Source organism: Chiloscyllium plagiosum, unplaced genomic scaffold (assembly GCF_037043375.1).
Source record: "Chiloscyllium plagiosum isolate Xiang-an unplaced genomic scaffold, Cpla_swu_hap1 HiC_scaffold_8, whole genome shotgun sequence".
Taxonomy (NCBI): Eukaryota; Metazoa; Chordata; class Chondrichthyes; order Orectolobiformes; family Hemiscylliidae; genus Chiloscyllium; species Chiloscyllium plagiosum.
In genome coordinates, this window is record NW_028270146.1 from 65901267 (window position 1) to 65928337 (window position 27071).

General features: G+C 38.8%; 1 protein-coding gene across 1 annotated transcript; it reads right to left on the minus strand.

Moving 5' to 3' along the window:
- Nucleotides 1-1378: 1378 nt before the first annotated feature.
- Nucleotides 1379-26576, minus strand: trappc6b (trafficking protein particle complex subunit 6B). Its single transcript, XM_043697808.2, has 6 exons — nucleotides 26363-26576; nucleotides 17816-17883; nucleotides 15948-16065; nucleotides 13912-13995; nucleotides 5180-5273; nucleotides 1379-4734 (listed from the first exon to the last, which is right to left on the minus strand). The coding sequence occupies exons 1-6, from the start codon at nucleotides 26456-26458 to the stop codon at nucleotides 4703-4705; spliced, it is 492 nt and encodes a 163-aa protein (XP_043553743.1). The 5' UTR covers nucleotides 26459-26576; the 3' UTR covers nucleotides 1379-4702.
- Nucleotides 26577-27071: the final 495 nt, after the last annotated feature.

Here is a 27071-nt window from a genome sequence, read left to right on the forward strand (position 1 = left end):
AGAGACCTAAGGGGCAACTTTTTCACGCAGAGGGTAATACGTATATGGAATGAGCTGCCAGAGAATGTGATGGAGGCTGGTACAATCGCAACATTTAAGAGGCATTTGGATGGGTATATGAATAGTAAGGGTTTGGAGGGATATGGGCTAGGTGCTGGCAGGTGGGACTATATTGGGTTGGGATATCTGGTCAGCATAGATGGGTTGGACCGAAGGGTCTGTTTCCATGCTGTACATCTCTATGACTCAACCAAAATTCTGCTACCTGTATCCTAACCTGTACAGGACCATCTCACCCATCACCTCTGCACTCACTGATCTACATTTATTTCCTGGATTCACCAATACTTTGGACAAGAAGAGGAGAATTTTAAGCACTTCTATGATTTCTATTCTCCCCATTTTTGTGACTTCTTTCCTGCCATACAATCTTCAAGAACAGTGTTCCTCCAATGCTGGATCTGGTGTACTCTTGATTTCATTCACTACAACTTTGGGAGTTGCACTTTCAAGATTCCCAAATTGCACCTTTAGAGAGCTTGCATTTAAATAGCACTCTCTAACAAAAATATACCTTGAGTGCTTCATGTGAGCATTAAAGTCTGATACACCCACGTTAGGGGATCTTAGGGCAGATGACCTATTTCTTTCCTATTTTGTAAAAGAAAATTGGTGCAAACTCAAAGGAGCCAGTTAGAAGACTGAAAGGATGGATTTTAAGGAAGTCACAAACTGAAGTTTAGTGTTTTATCAGCTGAAGGAATAGCTGTCAGTTATGCAGTCAGTAATTAAGATAGGGGAATAGCCAGAGAAGTGTTTGAAAATAATCAGACTTTTTAAAAAGTGTTTGCTCAACCAGGAGCTAATTGTAGCTGTGTTAACTAAGGTTACGAGGAAGGGTCACTCAACACGAAACATTACTTCGGATTTCTCTCCACATTCGTTGCCACTCCTGAACTTACAGCAATTTCTATTTTTGTTACTAAGATTAGTCACCCATCCTAATATCTTCTCATGACTTGCTGTCTGCTTTTAGTTATTTACACACTTCAACATTTTGGGACATTTCCCTATATGAAATTAATATATTCTAAGTAAACAAACTACTCTCCATAGATACTACCTGATCCTAGCATTCTGTTTTGGATATTGTGGGATTACAAGTTATTTCAAAACAAGAATATCACTTCAGTAAAACTTGATGTCCAAGCTGAAATTTGTATTTGGCTGAAACAGATACAACCACTGTTTAAATTTATCTTGAACAAAACTCAGTTTCTCTCCCTTCAAACATTATTTTTCCTATTAACAAAACTTACAAGTATAAGTTAGAGCTTGAAACACTGGTTTATACAAGAACTGGGATAAGACATGGTGGTTTAGTATTTGCATGTTGGAAAAACAGCAATGTATTTTTCATCCTTTTATTAATGTTTTCAATCCAGTCAAAATATTACATTAAACCTGACAAGTTATAGAATTTATCAATTAGTCTGGTTTATACAAGTTATAGAAAGTGAACTCACAAAGATAAAATAAATATGAATTACATTTTAATCAATTCTAGATACCATATTTATACTCAATACTGGCCTAAATAAAGGAACAATAAACATAGATTGCAGTGTCATTTTTTTTTCCTGGTCTACTTAATTCTCAACAGATATTAACCTACAGTAGAAAACAGGAAGTTATAATTGGGAAAAAACATGATAAACCAGTTAAATACATACTTTGGTTCTGGCTTCACAAAAGGAGCAAACAAATAGCATCCCAATACCAGTCAGATTACAAGATCCAGTGAGGGGGGGAACTGAAGGAATTAAATATTTGTAGAGAAAATATTGGCGAAATTAAAGGCCAATAGCTCACCAACACCCGATAATCTACATCCATTACCAATACAATCCGCGAAAGAGTGCACTGGTGGTCATTTTTCAAGATTTGAGAGAGTATGAAACAGTTTGAATTGGGCAGCAGCTAACGTAACCCCACTATTTAAAAAAGGTATGAAAAACAGTGCATGGGATTGGAGTCAGTATACTGACAGAGAGAGAGAACTGATTGGCAAACAGAAACAAACAGTAGGAATAAACAGCCTTCTTCAGAGTGACAACCAGTGTCGAGTGGGGTACTCGAGGATCAGTGCTTGAAAATATATTTTCATGATTTAGAGATAATATCTCCAAGTTTGCAAACAGTACAAAGGTAGGTGGAAGAGTGTACTGAGAGGAGGATACAGGGATGTTTGAGAGATTTGGATAAACTGAACGAGCGGGCAAGTGTATGGCAATGTAATATAATGTAGTTAAAGATGAAGTTATCCACTTTGGTAGAGAAAAAAGGAAGGCAGATTATCTGAATGGAAATAGGTTGAGAAAATGGGAGGTGCAACTAGACCTGGGTGTCATTGTGGACCAGTCACAGTAAGTATGCAGGTACAGCAGGCAGTGTACAAGGAAAATATGTTAGATTTCATAGCAAGAGGATTTGAAGAGGAGTAGGGATGTTTTGAGGCAGTTGTACAGGGCCTTGGTGAGACAACAGCTGGAGTAGTGTGTGCAGTTTTGGTCTGCTTTGAGGAAGGGTGTTCTTGCTATGGACAGAATGCAACGAAGGTTTACCAGACTGATTCCATGGATGGCAGGACTATGTGATGGAGATTGAAGGTAGTCTTAACCAATCCATTCTATGAAGTTTAGAAAAATGATGGGAGATTTCACTGAAACTCAAAACTCTAAACAGACTGGTCAGGGTAAATGCAGGAAGGATGGTCCCAATGACCAGGGAGTCCAGAACTGGGTCTTACAGTTTAAGTATATGCAGTCAGCCACTTCGTATACATGATAAATTCATCATCCCAAGAATGATGAGGAGCTTGTGGAATTCTCTGCCACAGAAAATGGTTAAGACCAAGTTGTTGCATGTGTTTTCAAGAAGGCATTAGATAAAGGTCTTAGAGCTAAAGGAATCAAAGGACATGGGGAGAAAGCAGGAACCGGGTACTGAAATGATCAGCTATTTTCATATTCAATGGCAGAGCAGACTCAAAAGAACTGAATGGCCGCCTCCTCCTATTTTATATGTTAATTGTTCATTGAAATTGTTCAGAACAACTGGTTCTATCTTTTTATTCTCTTGCATACTTCAGCTGTACATACAGTTATAATTCCTGACTACTTTGTAATGAAAGCTGAGGGGAGGTGATGGTCTAGTGATGTTAATCACTGGACTGTTAATTCCAGGTTATGTCCAGGGATCCAGGTTTAAATCCCACCATAGCAGATGGTGGAACTTGAATTCAATAAAAATTTGGAATTTAGAGTCTAATGATGAGCATCAATACATTCCTCCAACAATCGGCAAAAAAAAACAATGTCCTTTAAGGAAGGAAGCTGCCATCTTTGCTATAGGTTTGGAGTTACACTAGGTAATGTTGCTGACTCTTAACTGCCCTCTGGGCATTTAGGATTGGCCAAAGTTTGGCCTCATCCACGACTGTAGAAAAAAAAACGCCAGTTACTAACAATAACATGCTCGATTTAGCCAAGAAGAGAAACAAAAACAAAAACCACTGCCATTCGGCAACATCAATGGTTACTTCAGCTGGTTAAATGTGTGGGGGTATGGGGACAACTACAGTTTGTTTTGTTGCACACGTGACGGAGAACTATTAAACATACAGAGCTATTCTTCAATTTGTTATCTCACCATAATTTTACAGTTATATTGACTAATACTGTTTCGTACTCAGATACCAAATTACAAATTATTATATCTGCATATTCTGTACATATAAGCCTAAGTTACCTTTTTTCAGCACAACATGCTGAGTACATAGTAAAATTTAGCACTTCCATACTAACAGGTTTAAATGTCTTCCCATTTCAGGAGAAATATTTGCAGAATTCTTAAGATAGGGGCTGTATCTGAGAAAACAAAATGCAGTTTTGTTTATATGCAATTTAAAACATCAGTGATGATTCCGCTCTCATTTACTCCATCATCTCATCATCTCATCTGAAAGACAGCATATTTGCTATTACAACATTTTAATCAGTACTGTACTAGTGTGTCAATCTCAATAGGTATGTCAGGAATGGGACTGGACCCCAAATAAGGAGGGCTCTTATGGCACAATGGTAGCTTCCCAACCTTGGGCTAGGTGGTTCAAGTCCCAACTACTCCACAAGTGCATAATAACATGCCTGAACAGGCTAGTTCAAAATTTATCTAAACTGACCAAGGATCTTCACCTAAAATTGTTCTGCCTTGAAATGTTGCAAATGTGTTGTATATTTTAAGAATTTAATTCTGTTCTAAATTTCTGCACTTGCAGTTAGTTTATTTTTACTTTAATTGTATAAAGTAAATATAAAATAACAAGTTTTTTCCAAATGAATTGCAAAGTAAAACAAATAAATCAAGTTAGTTACATCCCTATAAACAAATCAGAATACACACTAGGAGTCCACTTTATTACCTAATCTAAAGTGAATTTTTATTCCGCCAGATGATCAATGCAGTGATAGATGATGATCACTAAAGTCCCATTTAAAAGTTACAAAACTTAAACACAGCTGAAGACAAACATGTAAACAAATTCATTGTCATGTTATTTCACAGGAAATAACAATACTTTCATTGTTTTAAATCATCTAGATTTTCAAAGCTAATACTGGAGTGTTTGTGAAGATATCTTCTACATCTTTTGTATCATTACTTGGAATTTACCTGCAAAAAAAAGGGATAACTACTTCATTTGGGATATAAAAGCTCTTGCAATTATTTGTTTTAATTAATATCATTTTATCACTGTATACTAACAATCATACTCTTACCTGAATTTGAATACATCCTTGAAGTCAAACTAGAGTTTTCTTAATTTATTATTAAAAAACATTCAAGGAGAAAAAAAATACAAGCCAGAGGTAAAAGCAGACTTTTGGCCAAATATTCTAAAAAGATAACCAACTCTCTTCACTACATTTTGCCAGAATTCTGTTTGATCACCAAAATTAGAAATTCTGATAAAGAGTATCAAAACACATGGATGATGATCAGCTAATCAAACAGTATTAACAACTGATGTGCAGCAACCCCTTTGCTCCAAGCAGTTGTAACATGAAATAAAAATCCTCAAACGCAGCAATTAATTTTAAGACACTAATCAACTTACATGCAGGCATTGCAGTAACTTCCACTGTCACAATACTTTTAATTCCCAAGTTCGATAATGCACCTCGAACTAGTCCACAAGTAAAAGCCAAATACTGAAATAAAAGATATACTGTCAACCTCCTGTAAAGAATATTGCAAATCAATATTAAATTAAAAACTCAGTTAGTTCACAATCAAGTGTCTATTAAATTTCTGAGTGTATGAGACACAAGGTTACGCATTTCCAAGTGTACTGATATTGCTAAAGCTAGACAGTGCCACAATTTAGTGAGCATTCATGAAGAATGAGTTTGAAATGATTGTTAGTAGAAGATACATCTGAATCATGCCCCATGAAATACTGAGGTGCACAAATTTCTCACCTTTCAATATGATCTATTTGTAACATTATTTTGCCTGAATGGATGACTACACCATAGGCAATACTGCAAACACCCACCCCCAACCTGCGGCACATCCACACAATATGTCTTCTAGTTCTTGGATCTCTTAATCATAATTTTTGTCTAATACTATAATAATTTGCTCAATCAACCCATCACCATCACCATCACCCCCTTCTTATTCCTCTTCTCAATAGTCCTGGCCCACCGTATGTAAAACACTAAACCTTCCCCTGTGAGGGAAAGCATTGCTAATACATTATGGTCTTGTTATGCTTGCAGTTCACCAACCTTAATTAAGATGTTACTTGCACTTCATGTACACACCCCAACCCATCTTATTCTATCTTGTACTCCCATCTAATCGCTTACTTCTGAACCAATTTTAAACATTTTTTTGCATCTCTTAATTCTCTCCACTCTGCTTTCATCCTGGTGACCATCCATTGAGAAAATAATTTAAGTCTTCGCCATAACAACAGATAATGTTTTACTGAAGACATTCCCCAGTCCCACTTCTTACTGGATGCAAACCTCTCGCGTATCGCAATTCCAAAGTCCCATCCCCCCGCACCATTTCTCCAGCCACACACAAAGCTATCTTGCTGTGGTTCTGTTCACCGAGCTGGAAGTTTTGTTGCAAACGTTTCATCCCTTGTCTAGGTGACATCCTCAGTGCTTGGGAGCCTCCTGTGAAGCGCTTCTGTGGTGTTTCCTCCGGCATTTATAGTGGCCTGTCCCTGCCGCTTCCGGTTGTCAGTTTCAGCTGTCCGCTGTAGTGGCCGGTATATTGGGTCCAGGTCGATGTGTTTGTTGATGGAGTTTGTGGATGAGTGCCAAGGTTCTAGGAATTCCCTGGCTGTTCTTTGTTTCGCTTGCCCTATATTGGTAGTGGAGAAAGTGAGGTCTGCAGATGCTGTATTGGTAGTGTTGTCCCAGTCAAATTCATGTTGCTTGTCGTCTGCGTGTGTAGCTACTAAGGATAGCTGGTCGTGTCGTTTCGTGGGTAGTTGATGTTCGTGGATGCGGATCGTTAGCTGTCTTCCTGTTTGTCCTATATAGTGTTTTGTGCAGTCCTTGCATGGGATTTTGTACACTACATTAGTTTTGCTCATGCTGGGTATCGGGTCCTTCGTTTTGGTGAGTTGTTGTCTGAGCGTGGCTGTTGGTTTGTGTGCTGTTATAAGTCCTAGTGGTCGCAGTAGTCTGGCTGTCATTTCAGAGATGTTCTTGATGTATGGTAGTGTGGCTAGACCTTTGGGTTGCGGCATGTCCTCATTCTGTTGTCTTTCCCTTAGGCATCTGTTGATGAAATTGCGCGGATATCCATTTTTTGCGGATACCTTGTATAGGTGTTCCGCTTCCTCTTTTTGCAGTTCTGGTGTGCTGCAGTGTGTTGTGGCCCTTTTGAATAGTGTCTTGATGCAACTTTGTTTGTGTGTATTGGGGTGGTTGCTTTCATAGTTCAGGACTTGGTCTGTGTGTGTGGCTTTCCTGTGTACTTTAGTGGTGAATTCTCCGTTTGGTGTTCTCTGTACCCTCACGTCTAGGAATGGGAGTTGGTTGTCCTTTTCTTCCTCTCGTGAATTGGATTCCTGTGAGTGTGGAGTGGATATCTGGTGTGTATTCTCTATTTCCGTGTTTTTAATGATTACAAAGGTGTCATCCACGTATCTGACCCAGAGTTTGGGTTGAATTTGTGGTAAGACTGTTTGTTCTAACCTTTGCATTACTGCTTCTGCTATGAGTCCCGAGATCAGTGAGCCCATGGGTGTTATAACAGCACACAAACCAACAGCCACTCTCAGACAACAACTCACCAAAACGAAGGACCCGATACCCAGCATGAGCAAAACTAATGTAGTGTACAAAATCCCATGCAAGGACTGCACAAAACACTATATAGGACAAACAGGAAGACAGCTAACGATCCGCATCCACGAACATCAACTACCCACGAATCGACACGACCAGCTATCCTTAGTAGCTACACACGCAGACGACAAGCAACATGAATTTGACTGGGACAACACTACCATTATAGAACAGCCAGGGAATTCGTGGAAGCATGGCACTCATCCACAAACACATCGACCTGGACCCAATATACCGGCCACTACAGCGGACAGCTGAAACTGACAACCGGAAGCGGCAGGGACAGGCCACTATAAATGCCGGAGGAAACACCACAGAAGCGCTTCACAGGAGGCTCCCAAGCACTGAGGATGTCACCTAGACAGGGGACGAAACGTTTGCAACAAAAACTTCCAGCTCGGCGAACAGAACCACAGCAACGAGCACCCGAGCTACAAATCCTCTCTCAAACTTTGAACAAAGCTATCTTATCCTGATATTTCTATACTCAGGACATGCTACTGGAGGTATTCCAGACATTATTATCTTGGAGACCCTGTTTCTTAATTTCCTCCTGAGACACTTTTCAGATCCTCAACATTTCTCTTTCCTACATCACTACTTCCCATGTGGACTATGACTACTGGCTGTTCTCCTTTCTCCCTCAAAAATATTGTGCAGCCTCTTTTTTTTGCCTAACACTAGGGAAGCATCATCGTCTATGGTTTCCCCACAGAAGAGGATGAGTCTCTCCCACTCTCAGGGTGAGTCCATAGGTGGCTAAACAGATGATGTAGCTACCACAGGTTCTGTTAAACGTGGGAGCAGGTGGTGATCTCAGGAAGAAGTGAGTGGGGCATCGGCCTGGCCTCTGCTACTTCCCCTTGATGGCAAGTCTCAAGGTACTCGGCACCTTCCCAAATGCCCCTCCTCCATTTTGGACGGCCTTGGACCAATAATGTGAGAATGCTGTACATCACCAGTGAGGCCAAGAGGGTTTCACTGAAGCACTTCCTCAATCCATCCGGGGGGTCACCTGTCATTTCAGAGCTGGGAGTAAAGTGCTTGCTTGGGGAATCTCATGTCGGTCATGCGGATGACATGCCTAATCCATCGTAGCCGATCAAGGGTGGTCAGTGCCTCAATGCAGGGATGTTGGCGCGTCTTTCTTCCAGCAGGTTTGCAGGATCTTGCACAGGCGCAGTGGTGATGCTGCGTTGGCACCTTGAGGTACCTACTGGAGACAGTACATGTCTCAGAGCCATGTAGGAGGGCAGGAACCACCACAGCTCCATAAATCATGAACTTGATGTCGGATCTGATGTTGTCCTCAAACACCTTTTACATCAGGTGGCGGAAGGCCGCACCAACACACCGGAGGCAATGCTGGATCTCTTCATCAATAGCAGTTTTGGCCAAAAAGAAAGTTGAGGGCTAGAAAGCATCTCTCTTGGGATTACATTAAGTAGTCACAGAATTATTTAGCTATGAAATTCCCTACAATTCAGTAAATTTCTAAATTTTGCTGTCAGAAATAACTCCACAAACATTGGTACCCTGTCAACAAGTTACCCTTTATTTACATGTGCATAGTATAAGACACTGATCCAGCTAGCTCAAAGCCAGCTCAGAGTGAACAAAACCTCAAACTCCTGGGTTTTTTTTAAAAACAGCTTCAAACGAATAGAAATAAGCAGAAGGAAAACCCAGAAAACAAACAAACAAACACACAATAACCAATAAAGAAAAAGAAAAATTCAAGATAAACTCCTCCTCAGTAGGAAGACACCAACAGCAGTAAATAAAATACACTGACTGTGTGGTTCCAGGCTGTTCATAAAAATCTCTGGTTCATTAATGTCCTTTAGGGAAAAATGTCTACCGTCCTTACCTAGTTTGCCCTACATTTAACTCCAGACCAACAGTAATGTGATTGACTCTTACTTGGCCCTGAAATGGCACAGTAAGCCAGTCAGTTTACGGGCACTTAGAGATGGGGAATAAATGCTGGCTTTTCTATTTACATTTCTATTTTTTGTCAGCTCTGATAAAAGATTATCAACTTCAAACATTAACTCTTTCTCCTGTAAGTACTGCCTGACTTGCTGAATATTTCACCTCAAATTATTATTGTTATTGTTATTAGAGAAAATATATATTCCAACTCTCAAGTGATCAGGCAAGTAAATGAGGAATCAAATTGGAGGTTTTTTTGGAGGGAATTATTATGCTACTGCAATTAACTTTATTCACTAAAGAAGTTGCACCTAAAATGTTACTTCTTTCATACTTAGAAAAAGAACAGTCTTCATTACCTATTTAGCAGTTTAGATATTTTCATCTGTTTGGTTCTGTTGCAAGAACTTTTACAATGATCAACCAGAATCCAAGATGCATATATTGTAAATTTTGCTCATTATATTCAAGGGAAGTGATCTAGGCACTGCTGAAAATCAAAGAAAAAAATGAATGTCATTCACAACATCTAATCCACTCGAAGCTTTCCACTGTGACTTTTCAGGTACCTATCTTGAAACAAAATCTGCACAACCTCAAATCTATATGGAATTAGAACTAGACGGACAGCTTCAGCAGGTCTCCATTAAAATGTAATTTTTTGTTAATTAACCAACACAGCTATAGTGGGCTTCATATTAAAATTTTGATTAATGTTCTTTATTATTTCTGTTCATATTTTGAAGAATATTCCTACATTTAATTAACTTGTACATTATTTTAAAACCAGAAAGTAAACCCTGGTCTTTCCTCTCCCAAGTGCGGAAACAAAAAGAAATTTTGCTAATTTTATGAGTTATTGCCATAAAAAGTCTTTTCATTGAATCCTGTATTTTGAAGCACAGAATTTATTTTAATTCTGTTTCGCACCACTCTATCAACCACCTGGTTTAAGGCACAATTCCAATGAAATTTACTCTATATCAAATATTGATTTTGCTGTCCCACAGGATTCATGTTTGTTGATCAATAATTCACTATTTATGAATAACTTACAAAATAGGCACTATACCTTTCTCCTGTAAATTTGTCATAATCATCCCTTTCCCCAAAGGGAAAGGCTCTGACCTTGCTGTTCCTGAAAACTATCACCCCATCTCTAACGTTCCAAGGACCTTGAACAAACTGTCACCTCCCAAACCAATGCCCATCTTTCCCTGAACACTTTTAATCCAAACAGATTTCAGTCCCTACACCTACTCTGCTGCTGACAAGGCGGCTAGTGCAATATTTTACCTAGCTCAATGTCATGCAGGGGGGTGGGGGGGGTGCGGCAGCGGCTCTGGCCCGATGAGTCGATTCTCCTGCTCCTCGGATGCTGCCTGACCTGCTGTGCTTTTCCAGCAACACACTCTCAACTAGTAACAACGTCAGCCAGCTGGACCTTAGAGAAAACAAGTTTCCTGATTGGACCAGATTAACAGCCTGATGTAAAAGGATGCATGTCAGGGATATTAAGGTCCTGAATGCCTGACTGACAAGCAGAACTATTGTCAAAGGCTATTTATTTATAAATAAAGGGTGAATGGTGCCAGGATGACAGCCTTTGAAGAGTTTAAAGTTGGTTAATTGATTGGATCACTGAGCCATGAATCAGTTATCTGTCCAATTCAAAATGCCTCCACTTCATTGAGAATCCAAAGGTACCCAAATGCTGTTTTGGTTAAGCGGCCTGGCCAGATGCTCGGGTGTCAAAATAAACCATCTAGAGTGTAATTCTTGAGATTATATCTCAAAATTCCTGTCACCAGAACAGCTCCCCAGCTCATCTTTGAATAGGGGCTGAGGGCTTGTCATGTTGTGGGGTTTCAGGTCAGGGCATCAGTATAACGTTTCATCAAGACAATATTCATCCAGTGTTGCACTGAAGTGTCAGCTTAGATTATTTGCTTGAATGTCTGGAGCAAAGCTTTATGCCATAACCTTCTGGCTCCAAAGGGAAACTGCTACTACTGGGCTGAGGGATTACAGGAAAGGCAATAATAAGCTATCATCAAGCTGAAAAGAAATGCAAGCAAATTTACTAAGGTTCATCATTAGTGCCTTAACTACTGAAGTGATGCTGTGCAACCTAAAGTGTTTCCCCTGTGTACAATGAGTACAACAAATGACAGACTAACAAAGCAAATCACTTAAGATTTGGGTAAAGGCAAAATGTTTAAGATTACTTCGAGTAAACACAAACCCCCGAAAAAAAATTCACAATGCCAAGTACAAGAGGAGTTTGTTTGCCTCCTAACAGTCCAAAATCTTGATTAGAGTTCATACTTTAGGAGTGCAGTTCAGCCTAATTAGTACTCAAATCCACATTTACTTCCTGAATTGAATTTTCAGTTCACATTAGTCTTCTTACTACACAATTTTCCATGAATCAAGATATAAATGCAATAAATTATACAAGGATACTAGTGAGAGAGCCACTGTCCCCTACATCAAAGGCATCTCGGAAATGACTGCCAGACTTCTCAGACCCCTTGGCATCACGGTAGCCCATAAACCCACCAACACATTAAAACAGCAGCTAATGAACTTGAAACACCCTATTCAGACAACAAGCAAAAACTAATGTTATTTACAAAATACCATGCAAGAACTGTAACAAATACTACATTGGACGAACATGCAGAAAACTAGCCACCAGGATACATGAACATCAACGAGCCACAAAACAACATGACCCTCTCTCACTAGTATCCTTACACAGATGAGGAAGGACACCACTTCGACTAGGCCAACACATCCATCTGAGGACAAGCCAAACAGAGACATGCACGAGAATTCCTAGAAGCATGGCATTCCAACCGGAACTCTATCAACAAACACATGGACTTGGACCCCATTTACCATCCAAGAAAAAGAACAGGAAATGATGTCACCACAGGAAATGATGTCACCAACCCAAGGAAACCCAAACATAGAAATAGAAAGCAGGAAACACCAACAATGCTTTGTCCAGAGGATCACTGAAGATGTTACCCAGTATGGTGACAAGATGTCTGAAAATGAACCTTCCAGCTCAGCTAGCAAACCTACATCCACATTTGACTGCCTGGATACAGAACTGGCTGGCCCATAGAAAACAAGGGGTGGTAGTAGATGCAATGTATTCAGTCTGGAGCTCAGTAACCAGATAAGGGAAAACGCTTTCAGGATGGCTACTTATAGAGTGCCACAGTTAGATTAGATTAGATTAGATTAGCTTACTTACAGTGAAATTTACAATGTATGAATAACTTTCATGAGGAAAGTAAATATACTGTAACCATGTTTGTAAATGACAAAAAAATGTGGTTAAATCAAATGATGAGTCTGCCATGGGATATAGCAATGTTAATTGAATAGGCAAAACTTTTATAGATGGAACAGAGTATGGGAACTGTAAAGCTGGGAAAATAGGGCAGATGAACATTTAAGTGGAGAAAGATTGCAGACAAGGTAGAGAACGAAGGGACTTGAGCTGGAAAAGCGCAGCAGGTCAGGCAGCATCCAAGGAGCAGGAGAATCGACGTTTCGGGCATGAGCCCTTCTTCAGGAATTTGGCAAAGGGATTTGGCAGTCCTTGTGCATAAATCACAAAAATCTAGCATCTAAATTCAGCAGGTAATAGGGAGTGTTGTTTTTTTTTGAAAATGAATGGAGTATAAAAATAACTTATTGAAACTAAACATGCCACTAATCACATTACACCTGGTATACAGTGAGTAATTTTGGTCCCTTATCCAAGGAAAGATATAGTGGCATTACAGTCAATCCAGAGAAGGTTCACTAGATTGATCCCAGGTATGAACAACTACCTTATGAGGAGAAATCAAATAGGTTAGCCTATACTCAATGGAATTTAGAAGAACAAAAGGAGAGCTTAATGCAACATACAAGATTCTTAAGGAACTGGAGAGGGTAGAGTAAAATGGTCATTTCTCCTTCTGAGAAATTCTAGGACCAACCAGCATTTTCAGAATGAGGGGTGACCCATTTAATGTAAAGCCAAGGAATGTTTTCCTTCATACTGCAGTGAATTTGTGGAATTCCACACTGCAGAAAACCGTAGAGGCTGGATCAGTAAAGATTTGTCTATATGAGCTTTGAAGATATTTAATCAGCAAGAGAATCAAGGATTATTCGGAAAGTGGAGTTGAATCTTATTGAATAAGAGAGTAAACTAGATGGGCTGAATGGCCTACATCTGCTCCTACATTTTATGGTCATTCCATAATTCAATGACTCTGCATAAAAATCTCCTCCTATATAATCCCTTCACTCTCAATTGTCTTTTAAATGGACCAACCTCTACTACCAATTGAAATGTAATACTGTAGTTACAATAAAAACTTTTTTAAAAACCAGTTAAATCTTCAACTGATGAGCCAATTTTTTTTTGCTGTTCTATCAGTTATATTTCATAACTTAATTCTTTCCAGATCAACAACATGTGGCTCTGTGAACTCATTTATTTATTCAAATTAACTAGACATTGTACCTTAGGTGCATGTTCCAAATATTGTTTCCCTGCAGACATCTGAGTCAAGAGGCGGAATTTATTGTCTTGGAGCACATAAATACCCTGTAAAGTTAAGTTTGAAGGTATCAACACATTTACAAGACAATGTCATAGCAATCTATATGTTATGATAAAACTCAGCATTACACATTAAACTAACTTAATTGACTCCAAGGATACGGAGGGTACTGCATTGCCATATGCATCATTCTTTGGTTGAGACACTGAACATAAGGCCATCTTCCTATAATTCAAGGAAATTCTACAAATTCCATTGGCACTATTCAAGAAAAGCAGGGAGTTCTGTGCCCTAGTCAGCATGTCCACTTTAAATGACAAAAATAAAATGAATTGGTCAGTCATCCGATTGTAGAGGATGCCACAGTAATAAAACACAAGTTCCTGCCTGCAGTTCTTCAGATGGAGGCATCCTGATCCTGTTCATGGTTTTACAGAGTTCGTAAATTGTCAGTTGCGTTTCTCAGGTCAATTTGATGGTATCACTACATGAAACCTAAAAAAAAACGTTATAACTACAGAATTTTATAGAGCCAAGGAAGTCCGTTTTCTTAAAATGTTATCCACCGAGTCACAATGTTCTGTCCTTTCCTCACATCATTTTAGATTCTTCTTACCTACTCGTTTTGCACTAGATAAAGTACACAGAGATCCGAAGAGGAGAGACGAAGTTAGACCTCAGATAATGGAACCACATTTTCTTAACAAAATAAAATATGACAAGCCAACTTGCATTTGCACTTGTTCTAATTGTTATGGTCCAGACCAGAATCCACCCTCCAGCCAAAGTATATAATGGAGATAGCCTTTACTTTTATATGTTTAAAAGGCAAGTGTAAGGCATTGTGTTCCAGATACGGTTCGACTGGTCCACCACTAGACTTTAATCAAAACACATTTTATTGTTACAACACAGTAAAAATACAACAAAAAAATTAGTACAACTTTATTGAAATACTTAATGTATATATTGGTTACCCACTAATCATCAACTGTTCCAATATAGGCAACTTCCCATAAACACACCCTTGGCAAAGGCGATTCAACAACGTTATTAAATCTCTTGTGTTGCCTCTCTCCAGTCCAGTAGAAAGAAATAATCTGCCCCTTTTGATTTTCAAAGAGGATGCATCTCCATCTAAGATTTCACTCGAGCAGCAGAGAACTCAAGCTTTCAACTCCAGTAGCCAGCAAAACCTACTCAACTAACTGAAAGCAAAACTAAAGTCTTTGGGTCTGAGAGCCTGACCCCACTCACTCATGATTAGTTTGTCTTACATTTTAGAAACAAACACCCAGGAAGAATTCAAAAGCAGTTTACCAACTGCCTGTCTGAATTTTGGTGGCATTTCAGCACCACCGTGACAACGCTCCTCTGCAAGAGAAACAGGACAGAACCCATCTCTATAAGGCACAATATCATCACAGATTCCTAAAGCATGAAAACAAATCTTTCAGTACAGCCGGTCCACGGCAACCATAATCCCAAACTAATCTAGTCCCACAGTCTTGCACTTGGCTGATATTCCTCCGTGCATTTCTTATTTATGTACTTATCAAAAAATATCTTTTAAACATTGAGGAAATGGTGGATGCAGTAACAAAGTTTACTCCACACACAAACTAAGTCCTTTTTAAAATCTTTTTCCTCTCACCTTAAAAATATGCTCCCTCGAGTTGAAATCCCCCACCCTAGGGAAATGACACCTGCTCTCCAGCTTATTTATACCCCTCCTGATTCTATAGACTTCTGAGGTCACCCCTCAACCTCCTATGCACCAGTGAAAAAAGTCCCAGTCTCTCCTTATGCCTCAAACCCTCCATTCCTGACAATATTCTGGTAAATCTGTTCTGAACCCTGTCTAGCTTGATAATATCCTTCCTATAACAGGGTGGAGGCATATGTCATTATTTATTTTGCCAGCTATAATCAGAAAAATTCATTTTTAAAAATGGAGTGACTGAACTAACAAGCTTTAAATATACAAATTACTTACCTGATGATTAGTCCGAAGATTGTCGATCTGTTTTTTAAATACACTGGTCCAAAAATCTTTACAAATGAATTTCATGACATCCAGTTCATCTTTGAATCGTGCAGTATCTTTAGTAAATCTGTAATAAAATCAGATGAATTATGAACATCCAATTACATTAAAAGTGATTATTATCTAAATACTGTTTCAAAGCTGGGATAAGTACATAAGCAAAGTGTAAAAATAGCATCCTGCAAACACTAATTTCACAGAATGAAGAATTCAACTTATAAATTTGTCTTTAAATGAACTGCTGGCTACTTTTAGCAGTGACGTAATTTAAAATTTAAAGCAGGCATGAGTGGAACACATGAAGTTGACAGGGCTTGAGCTTTATTGATATAATCTATCTATATTGATGTCAATAATTTCTTTAATATCAGCTCCTTCCCAAATTAATTCTAACCAATATTGATCATTGCTATATTTAGTGCCAATACAGACAAAGAGCGAGTTATTTTTATATCAAAGCAATTATGGATAGGAGTTGATGATTGGTAACATATTCAATTCTGTATTTTAAAAGTATAGAGCTCCCATACTTTATTGGCAGCAACACTAAAATACACACACTCTCAAGTATTGTAGATTTAATAACAATACTTTTGTGCATTGGTGGAAGTCTGTGACCTGGAATCAGTGATAAATATTTGCAGCCATTCTATGGTATCATTCCGCATAAAATGTATGATGTGGTCTGAAGCCTTTGAACCAGTGTTTATCTGTGTTTCAAATCCTATTCTAGAAAGGAAGACAAACTGCAGAGACATTGCTCAAAACACAGGAACACACATCAGAGAGGTGCTTTGCAAAGTATATTTTTTTTAAGTTGCCCGATATGCAAACATTGGCCGTCTAAAGGCACAGGATCCATCAATTACAGATACAATACACTGGGAATTCTAGAAACAAAAACACAAGATAACCTAAGCCACCACACATGCAACTACTGGCAGCAATTACATTACTGAATTAGAGAAACTGACAGAGAGATAAGATTAGGAAACTACTCAAAAAAATTATTGATGGGGAGGAACTGGAAGGCACAGAACCGGTTGTTCCTGATGAGTTCACAAAGGCTGGAATGGAGATGGTTTTGAACTGCTAACAAAATAGCTCCAGTAGGTATTGAGGAAAAAAATAGATTGCTTCATATTATTTCCATTACACAGGAAAATACCACAGGTGCTTAAATAAAAAAGTAAAAAACAGAAAATGCTGGAAATACTTCTCTGACAGGTCCAAAAGCAATTTATGGCATATGGTTTGTTTCGTTTCTAAACAATAAAATGGCAGTCAATTCAAATTAGTTATATTTCTGCTGTAATAAATCATACTTATCATATTGGTTAGCCTCATAAAATAATATTTTATACCTTGCTTAACAGGGTTTGCTATTGTGATGTTTGACTAATTCCAGATTTTTTTTTTAAAAGTCAAACTCAAACCAAGCAAAATTTGGAGCTAGTGCTGCAGAATTCTCTCCAGCCTGTATTCCCTGAAAAATATTCCAGCAAAGCAATTATGAATTAGCCCTAATATTTCTTGAATATGTACAAGATATATAATTCCACAGAAGTCACAATTCCATGTGGCGCAAGCTTCTTGCTTTATGGCCAGCAAAATAGATATCCAAATGCTAAACAATTGAGTTGAAGACTTGACTATGCATTACAAATGCAAAAAATGTTACTTATTTTTAATTCCTGTTTTTCTCCCCACCCCTACAAAAAAAGTGTACTAATATGATTTGTGATCAGATAGAACAATTAGGATACAGACCACTAATTTATTGTTCAATCGCTTCAAAAACTGCCACTGCTTGCTACCTTTCAATTAGTCCTTGTCCCACTCTGAATCCCATGTTTTCCAATTTGGTGACACATCTTCCACTTTCCTAAGAAAAGGAAATAAGTATTTAGTTGCATAACTTATGTATTGCCAAAGCACATGGAGGAATTTATGTACTCGTAGATTAGATTTCTCACTTGTTAAGAGTTTTCATGTATTAAAATAATTTATTGACGGAATAAACTGCCCCATATGAAAATAACTTTCATTTTATGTTGTATAGTAAATGATGCAATGTTTTGATATGCCAACATGCACCAATGATGCCTTACTAAATGAGTTTCAATTGGCAAGTTAAAATTCAATCCTCTTAACTCGAAGTTTCTTACCTTGAGAAAAACAAACATGATAGCAAAGTAAATCTAAGTACAAATTCCAGTCAAGTTGTATCTCATTAAATTCAGATTCCTATCTTAGAATTATCCTGCTCTCTGAACTGACTAATTAACATTCAAAAACATGAACCAATTTTAGAAGTTTAAATACTTTAAGTAGGAATAGAAATATTTGCAACTTTAACATCCAAGTCAATGCAACAACATTCTAGAACATTTCAAGTTTCTGCAAGCTTTGATATAAACACACAAGTGGACATGGATTTCTACTTGAAGATATCGGTTTTGAAATTCTAATATTTCAAAAGAAAGACACTTTCAAATATTTTGTTGTTGGGGCATGCAAAGTTGAAGTAATGGAAAAAAAACGAAATCAAAAAACAAAAATCAGCAGAATCATCACCAAACTATTGACAAAATTACTATTTATGCATAAACAGATTCTAGCTACTAGTAAACAGCTATGAAACGTCAACATAAGACTCTTTGTTAAAACACTAACCCCTTCTAAAAACACCTCTTACACACAGATAGACAACTCAATATTGTTATGGTGGAGAGAAATACTGAAAAGGGGTCCCTGTTGAAGAGGTTCAGTGAGATTATTCCTTTAGTGTGTTAGCACTTCTGCTCCTTGATTTTCCTTCTCCAAGTACTTTCACTTGCTTGCAGGAGGCAAATGGCAACTATTTCACAAGAACATTTCTCTGATTTCTTGTTTAAATGCCACAGCTTAATCAAATGAGGAGGAAAATAAACTGTGTTTTTTCCTTTGCAGTAAGAACAGCTCCTTCCTTTCAGGATGTCTGGTGACTTTCAACCCAAACATTCACACACAAAAGTCTATAGTACTATAGTTGGCAGACAGAACACTTCTCCGGTCAAAACTGGCCAACATTCTCAAGACCAATCAGCTACTTGTGACTGGTCTTGGCTCCAACCTGTAAATAGACTTCCCTCACTGCTTGAACAAACAACAATGTACGAAGCACTTACAATGAGTGTCAGGTAAGTTGTTTTTATAAAGTCTAATAATCCTTTCCACAACCCTTGATTGTTAAAAACAATAATTTTCCTATTTCAGTCTACAATCAAAAGTACAGAAAAGATTGCATCTTAAGTTAATGATTTGTGGTGTTGTAAAGCTAAATAAATTGTAGGGCTTTTTGTTCATAAAATACACAAAACCAAGTGTGTAATGTGTAAGACAGAGTGACAGTGACAGAGAATCAAAAACGAAAGAATTTTGGATGCTGGTGTTAGGTTCTTTTCCCGAGGTTTCACACACAAGATGCAATTCACACATACCAACTTCGGCAAATAGTTAAAGTTTATTAAAGCTTGTACAAGCTAGGTAACCCCTTTGACCCTCTTTGTTGGTCACGCGAAGTTGAGTCAGAGGCCCCAAACAAAGCACATCCCCTTTATTCAGGTCAGTTGGTAATGCTCACAGATACTCTGTCCACTCCTACCCACCCACCCCCATAATCACGTTACCCTGGATACAATAGGAGGAGGTGGTCATCCTTGGAGAGAATTTAAATGTAAATGCCCTAATCATGGGGAATTGTTATGCAAACGATCTCCTCACTCAGTGATCCCCAAGACAATGTAGGTGTGATTTGTCCTAGCTTCAGGGGATGGCTATGAAAGCATTTATGAATCGAAGGGATTGAATGAGAGTTTAATTTGATAAAAGGCGGAGAGTAGTGGTAAATGGCTGGCCAAATGAAGTGTGAGTCATCCACATTCCTGCATTAATGTCAACCCCCCCCCCCTTTAACATTACAATAATATCCAGAGAGATAGTACAATTTAATCTTTCAACATTACACTGGAAATCAGAAACAAAACTAGAAATTGATGGAAAAATTCAGCAGGTCTGGCAGTTTCTGTGGAGAGAAAACAGAATTAACACTTCAGGTCCAGTGATCCTTTGTCAGAACTGACAGCTAGAAAACATTTGTATATATGCTAAAGGGATGGAAGGAGTGAAAGAAAAAAAAATAGTTGAGCAGACAAAAGGGATGGGTGAAAGTCAGCCTGGGAGAATGACTACTTACTTATGCGCCTGTTAATGGCTGACAATGGGTTATCTGGAGTAGCAACTCATGTGATGACAGGGCCTGATGTGTGGGGGTTGGGTAAGGAGACAGGAAAAGATGCTTAGGCCCCAAAATTATTAAACTTTATAGAGTCCAGAGGTTGCATGATTCCAAGCAGCAATGAGATGCTGTTCTTCCAGCTTGCACAGAGCTTTACAGGAGCACTGTAGCAAGCCCAAGACAGAGATGTTGGCCAGGGAACATGGTGTTGTGTTGAAATGGCAGGCAACCAGAAGCTCGGGGTCATTTTTGTAGAATTACTCTCACTCATAGTAAGAATCATCATATTGTATTTCTAACCAATTGAAACAACAATAAAATGGAGAATTAACCTCCAGTTACAATAAGAAAGAGAAACATTGAAAAAGGATATTGTAAAATGCAATGATATTCTTTTACAGCACAAGTTGATGGCTATGAATCACTAATATCAAACGTTAACTCAAGTTAATGAAAATTCAGGTACTGACAGGTACACTTGCAATGTTAGCTTAGCATTACTAAATCGCCAATACTAATTCAAAGATATGTTAATGTGAATATTCTACATTTCTTCAGGTTAGGATCTTAACAGATCATTGAAACACACCTTTATAATATCTGAATATTACCATTTTAAAGTATGTAGTCAAAAAAGTTAGATAGCATAGCAAACATTTTCCAGGTAGAGTTGCATTTCACAGTTAATAAGTTAAAATAACAACAGTATTCATATTTGCACCTCTAGAGGTAGTTTCTTTATGCTAGCAACTACCTGACCAGGTAACTGAAATAAATGAGAAAAAAAAGTTCACTGTGTTCAAGTTGACTCAGTGGATCTACTCTAAATTCTATTTTGTTTACTGACAAGATAAAAATCTCCCACGATTTGTCAATTAAAAGTAAAGCTTACCATCTATTTGCAATGCCACTCTAAATCAGTCACAATATTTGCATTCTACTGTCCTGCCCTATGGTTAATTCGATCACTGACACCTCTTACAAAAATTGAGCAATGGTTGGCAACTCAGTAATAGAAGTAGTTTTAAGAATTAAAATATATTCAAAATTTGAGAGCTGCTGAATAAAAAACACATGCTGTCAAAGCTTTATCTTGCACTGATCACACTTGAATCACAAGAACACCAAATGTTAAAGGGAATAACAATTTATACTGCTGGAGAAGGTGGTACTCAGTTGTTTGACAAATGAACTCTGATTAACAGAATCGGTGCTATATACCAGGGAACAGTTAAGTACCAAACTTCTGATTAAATTCAAACCAGGCAAGTTGATTGACTGGTCAAGTCACTGCCATTAACAACGCACCATTGCAGGTCTCAAGACCTCCTCGTGGGTCTGCTCCTGGGCCTGGCCAAACTGGCCATCAACTGGTCAAGGCAGCGGGCAGTGGAGGGGGTCGTTAGGGCCGACTGCCTGCCCCTCTTCCGCGGTTACGTTAGAGCCCGGGTGTCCTTGGAGAAGGAACACGCGGTGTCCACCAACACCCTGGAGTTGTTCAGGGAGAGGTGGGCGCCGCAGGGAGTGGAGTGCATTATTTCCCCCTCCAACTCTTTTGATTTAGTCCCTACCCTCCCCTTCACTGTTTTGATCACACAGCATTGCCCTTCGATGTGAAGGGCACTGCTTGTCACTGGCCACTCGGGTGTTTTCCTATCTTCCTGGTGGTGGAAATTGAATTAAAAAAAAAGAAAAAAAAAACAACGCACCATTGGCTGTCCCCAAGCTTCTGTATGATTGAAAAAGTGTGAATGCATGGATGTGTTCTGTTTGCATACATTAAGAAATCTTCATGACATTGAGATGCCAGTGTTGGACTGGGGTAGACAAAGTCAGATGGTTATAGTCCAACAGGTTTATTTGTAATCACAAGCTTTCAGAGCGCAGTCCCTTTGTCAGTGAAGTGAGAGAAGAGAACACAGACACAGAATTTATAGGCAGTGAGATCAAAAGATCATACAACCGGTATGCATGGGCAAAGTTAAAAATCATACAACACCAGGTTATAGTCCAACAGGTTTAATGGCATCTCCAAATCAAAAGGTATGAGTGGAGTGTAAGAAATTTTCAGTTAGTTGTTTTGGTTTAGCACCATGTCATGCAAGATCAATGGGTGGATCTTAGTTTCAAGCCAAGAACATGATTAAGTTTCCTACAATTCTGCTTTCATTATGGTACCTCACTGGCAACTTTAGTTTTTATACTATGTGAACAGAAACAAATTTAAGACAATTGTTTCACTTTGTTTGTTCGCTTTCTTTTGTTCTTCCTATATTGCATGCAACTTCCTTCCTTCCAAACTGCTGTGGCACTGGCTACATGGACAAGTATTAACTGCACTATTCCTCCTCCAGTGGGAAATATTGATTGTCCAGTGCACACGACTTCAATTAGAACGGTTAGATCCTGCAATATAGTAGTTTAGTGCTGCGTCAACCGCACATCAAATAAACATCATTGTTCCATAATCTAGAAAATCCATTGTTGTCCTGCTTCCCCACTTCTTTCAATGAAACTTATAATGAATTAACAACAATTCAAACAAATTCTCACATACATTCCAGTTATAAAAATAAATTCTTGGCAATAATAGTGAGTGCATGCAATAAACAGTCTTGGGAGCACATACAAACAGGACACAAAAATTGATGAATTGGGTGGACATATAGCAGATGAAATTTAATGCAAAAGTGCGAGTCGGTACATTTTTCTAGCAAAGAACCAGGACGCAATGTAAAGTAAAGAGCATGCAAAACTCAGAGCTCTCAAAGTGTACTTGTACAAATGGGTGAAGGTGTTAGAGCAGGTTCAAAAGGCATTTGGGGACCATTTTTTAAAATTTTATTCATGGATATGAAGATTAATAGCTGGGTGAGCATTTATTGCCCATCCCTAATTGCCCTTGACAAGGTGGGTGTGAGTTGTCTTCTTGACCCCTGCAATTCTTGGGGTGTAAGTATCCCCATAGTCTTATTATGAACACAGCCTGAAATTTTGACCCACAAGTGATGGAATAGCATTCGTGAAAATAAAAGTGCAGTTCCTAGTTAGTGTGTGGCTTCTAAACAACTCAAGTCCTGGTATTCCCATGCATCAATTGTCCTTTTAGTTGGAAAAGGCTGTGTGTGACGATGCTGTCAATGTAAAAAGGTTATTTTCATCCTGGGTTTTTTTGGGGAGAGGGTGTAAAGGCAGAGGTGAAGAGGAGTCTAGGGAGCTAGAAAGCTAAAACAGTTTAACAATGGAAGGGGAGCGGCCAGTTCAGGGTTTTTTTTTAAAAAGCGCTGGAGCAGTCAAAATATGTTTTGAGTACCAGAAAGGTTGCAAGCTTCAGTAAATGATTCTTAATTGACTTTCTCTGAAATCTCTCTGGATGTTGTTCCATCCTGCTTGTAAGAATGTGTGTTTGAACTTACATTTTTGCCAAGGGATGTGTTGATGGGATGTCACTATACTGGAACAGTTAATTAGTTGTTACCGTATCGAGTATTTGGTTAAATTTTCCAATAGTTAAAAGTTATTTTAAATTCTGCTCCCTTTTGTACTTTAACTGCAGTGTTTAAATAAATGTCTGTTTTGCTTAAAGCCGAATGGTTTGACCAGTTGCATCACACCTGGAACACCCACTTCACATCTACCTTTAAAATAAGAAAAAAAAGTTAGATTCTAGGCTATCTTCATAAAAATATTTTGACGGGGTCTGGGATGGTCCATAACATGTGGTTTTAAATGTCACATCAAAAGCCTTCATGTGCTCCTGAAGTCATGGAAGTAGATGGAACGCATTGCTGCCAAAATGCATCAGTGGTGAAGTGAGTGAATGTTGAAGATGGTAAATGAAGTGTCAAACCAAGTTGCTTTACCTTCAACAATGTCAAGTATTTTGAATCTTGTTGGAACTATACTCATCTATGCAAGTGGAGAGTATTCCAACCTCAAATGGCAGACTAGCTTTAGGGAATCATTTACCACCACGTTCCTCGGCTTTGACTAGCTCTGTAGTTGGAAGAGCAAGTCAAATGATAAAACCAGAATGTTGATTTTGGGGGGATTCAGCAAAATATTACTAAATTATCTAAGGGAGATCCTTAGATTCATTCATGTTTGAGATTGTCATTAACAATGTCCGACAACTTCATACCACACATCAGGCTAGGCCTAGGTCTCTCAACAGTGGCTTGGATAGTTGAAAACAAATAAATTGCAAGGTTAAAAGAGCATAGAGGATTAGTTGCTTATACAGGAAACCATCACAGACACAATAGGCTAACCAAAATCTATCTTTGCTGTAATACTTCTATTTATGAATTACAAAGGAATCATTTGCATACTATCTTTACCTTGACATAAAGCGGTCCCTGCTTTGCAGTGACACAAACAAGGTTGCCGACAGATTTATTTTGAACTGGTTTCAGATCCAACTGCAGTAAAAATACAGTTCACATATCAAAGCAGGACCAAGAAAAATGAATGAAATGCAAAAGCATCTCAAAATGTTTGTCCCTTTTTTCCCTTTCATGATGGGATCACACTGGCAAATCCAGCATTTCATGTCCATCCTAATTATACTTCAGATTGTGTTTAGCCATATTCTTTAACTGACAAGGCTCCATCCCTGCTATTCGATGGGGAATTCCAGAGTTTCTTTTTTAAATTCACTTGTCCAGCATCTACAAGGCACAAGTTAGGAAATGTGACAGAATACTCCCCACTTTTGCCAAGAGGCATGCAGTCCCAACAACATTCAAGAAGTTGACACCATTTAGGACAAAGCAATCAATGGCGCCACATCCACAAGTATCTACTCCCTCCACCACGGACACTCAACAGTATGTGCTATCTACAAAATGCACTGCAGAAATTCACCAAACATCCTTAGACAGAACCTTTCTAACCCACAACAACTTCTAATTAGAAGGATAAGGGCAGCAGATACATGGGAACACCAACTACAAGTTCCTCTGCAAGTCATTCACCATCCAAACTTGGAAATATATTGCTGCTCCTTTTTTTGTTGCTAGGTGAAACTCCTGAAATTCCCAAAGGGCATTGTGGCTATACCTACAGCATGTGGATTGCAGTGGTTCAAGATAACAGCTCACCACCACCTTCTCCAGGACAACTAGGGATTGGCAATAAAGTCAAAAAGTGTAGCACTGGAAAAGCACAGCAGGTCAAGCAGTATCAGAGGATCAGGAGAATCAACATTTCGGGCATAAGCCCTTCATCAGAAATGTGGTGGGGGCAATAAAGACTGACCAACCAGCACCATCCATGTCCCATGAATGGATATATAAAAGAAAATTCATTAATACGAAGTGAGGCAGTTGACGCCTTTGAAAACATGGTGTGATTAACCACTTTTTTGATCTGCTGCAGTCCATGTGCTGTAGGTTGACCCACAATTACTCCAACATGGACCCACAAAAGTTCTCTCACAGGAGTATAAAACAAAGTATGATGCCATACCACAGAAGGAGTTTGAGGTTAGAAGACCAGGAGGATGACAATGTGAAAACAAGGATGCGAACGTTTGAATCAAACGTTGCTTGACCATGACCAAAGGGTATCTTTACGTCAAGATAAAAGCAAATTATGACGGATGGTGGAATCTGAAACCAAAAGAGAAAATGCTGGAAAATCTCAGCAGGTCTAACAGCACCTGTAAGGAGAGAAAAGGGTTGTTATCCACATCCACTTCAAAGCCATCAACCACTGCGAAATTGACCATTTCAACAACAAGATACAAAACATGCTAACACTGGGCAGTGAACATTCAAATCTCATGCCTAACATAGTCTAAGCAATAAAAAAAAGACACGAAATGTAAACGTGAAGATGAGCCATTAATTTAACTACAGCGAACTACGGAGTGTATCGACAGCCATTTAAACTGTACGGCACTTAACATTCAACTGGAATTTTAAGTAATTTGAAAGGAATTGTAGAAAGATGCTAAGTATGTTTAATTTTTCAAAAATCTGAAATTGAGGAATTTAAATTCAAATTCAAATCGCGAATTTTAAGCTTCAGCAGTGCCGTACCCATCATTTTTAGCCCAGCCCCGAGTCACTCCCCTCCTCACCATCTCGCCTTGCTCAGCCGATTTATAAACGTAAGAAACGATCTCCGTGTGAAGGAGCTGGAAGAGAGCCTCGTCCGCCATCTCCTGCCTGTTCATGTTACAGCCGCTGTCTCCACGCCGCTCAGCTCTGACTCACGGCCGTTCAAGGCTGGCTCGAGCCCGGGCGGGCCCGGTTCCCATTCCAACTGCCGCACGCGTTGGGGGGTGGGGGAAAGACACGTCACTTCCTGATGCTTGGCTCCTATGCAAGGTCCTGAATAACCGCAATTGGAATGCTAAAATAAAATCACACAACCACCAGGTTATAGCCCAACAGGTTTAATTGGAAGCACACTAGCTTTCGGAGCGACGGTCCTTCATCAGGTGATTGTGGAGGGCTTGATCGTAACACAGAATTTATAGCAAAAATTTACAGTGTGATGTAATTATACATTGAAAAATTGATTGTCTATTAAGCCTTTCATCTGTAATGCAGTGATAGTTTCACTTTCATGTGTAAATCACAAAACCTTTTTTTTAAAGTTACATTCTCGGGTTAGCTGTTAACAATGGTGATAGCTAGACAATATGTTGAAGGTGTTGGCCCCCTGTGTTCTCTATCTATGCCACGTTGTTTAGCTTGATTCTAGAGTTAAGATTAGATTACTTACAGTGTGGAAACAGGCCCTTCGGCCCAACAAGTCCACACTGACCCACCGAAGTGCAACCC